The following is a 1,478-nucleotide window of genomic DNA, read 5'->3' as shown; positions in this document are numbered from 1 at the left end:
TCGGGCTGACAGAAGCCTTGTGAATGGATTTGGTAGGCAGAAACTGAAAGAAGCCCTCGTATATAAGTATATATATGTGTGTGTGTCTGTGTTTGTCTCCCAGCATCGCTTGACAACCGATGCTGGTGTGTTTACGTCCTCGTAACTTAGCGGTTCGGCAAAAGAGACCGATAGAATAAGTACTAGGCTTCCCAAAAATAAGTACTGGGGTCGATTTGCTCGACTAAAGGCGGTGCTCCAGCATGGCCGCAGTCAAATAACCAAACAAATAAAAGAGTATATGTTGAATAATGTAGCTAGAGGAAAACAGGTGGTGATTACGGCTGGAATGTCTGTTGATCGTAGGTCTAATCGAGCGTGGCTAGTCAGGGGGGAAAAAACAACCACCATAAAATATATATCTCTTTCAGCAAACCCGTCATTGCTCAGCAATAATATCCAATAATTTCAGATACCATAACCCTTAACCCCTGTGTAAACACGAACACTAACGAACATCTACGGGATCGCTTCACCTGGTAGTGACAGCAACCAAATCTCCCTCAAATCATATCTAGAGTCTTGTACAAAAAGATGATATATTAGTAATGTTGATAAGGTTTGACTTGAGCCTAAATAACAACAGCATATGAGGTTACTCGATGTGTTGGAGTTAGTAATTAAGTCGCCTTCAAGTGGTACCTTGCCCCCAAAACACACGGGATGGTCCAAGCTAGAACGTCGTTGCCTGAAGGTAAACAACACCAAAACGTAAATTAACTTTCAGATATTTATCTCTTTTCTTTTTCTTTCAGTTACTGCGCTACCTATTTGATCACGAGTTCTCGAGAAGGATGTAACTCCAGCGAATGGGCCAACATTTTGAAGAAGAAGGAAAAGGTCTGTGTGGAGTGTCAACCACTGGCCATGAGCACCGAATTGGGCTTGCGCTGCAAAGGTCACGGCGTGACCAATGAAATCACCAACTGGCACGCTATGGATGTTCCTCACTGCCATGGCGAATGGGTGATGACAACCAAACATGATGACTGCACATGTCACCTGGAAAACGAGAAAGGTTTCATCTTTGTATAATGAAAGGATGTCTTCCATCACTGTAACTAGAGATAGAAGCATACACACGCTCACAAACAAATAAACAAAACAACAGCAAAATGAAAAGAAAAAAAAAACTAAACTAAAAATTATACAAATGACGATGACGACGACGATGATGATGATGAAAATAATGTTGGTGAGGAAAACAAATGATATATAAAATAAATCAAAGAAAAACATAAAACATCAATCGACAAAAACTCTAAAAGAAACACACACATATAAACAGAACTGATATATATATATATATATATATGCACACATATAGCTTACGCAATATGCATACAAAACGTTTCTGTCATATAAATGCCACATATATATATCTATCTATATATTTGTTTGTGTATGTATATGTGTGTAGATATGTAAATATGTACACA

At 38.8% G+C, this 1,478-nt stretch overlaps 1 protein-coding gene across 1 annotated transcript in view; it reads left to right on the top strand.

The window, feature by feature from the left end:
• LOC106874627 (somatomedin-B and thrombospondin type-1 domain-containing protein) overlaps positions 1–1,298 on the top strand; it is a 76,207-nt gene extending 74,909 nt beyond the window's left edge. Inside the window, exon 4 of the mRNA XM_014922422.2 lies at positions 795–1,298. Coding sequence (XP_014777908.1) covers positions 795–1,074 — 280 coding nt within the window. The 3' untranslated portion in view covers positions 1,075–1,298. The remainder of the gene's footprint in view (positions 1–794) is intronic.
• Positions 1,299–1,478: the final 180 nt, after the last annotated feature.

The sequence above is a fragment of the Octopus bimaculoides genome, chromosome 6 (assembly GCF_001194135.2).
Source record: "Octopus bimaculoides isolate UCB-OBI-ISO-001 chromosome 6, ASM119413v2, whole genome shotgun sequence".
Taxonomy (NCBI): Eukaryota; Metazoa; Mollusca; class Cephalopoda; order Octopoda; family Octopodidae; genus Octopus; species Octopus bimaculoides.
This window is presented reverse-complemented; position numbering and strand designations above follow the sequence as displayed.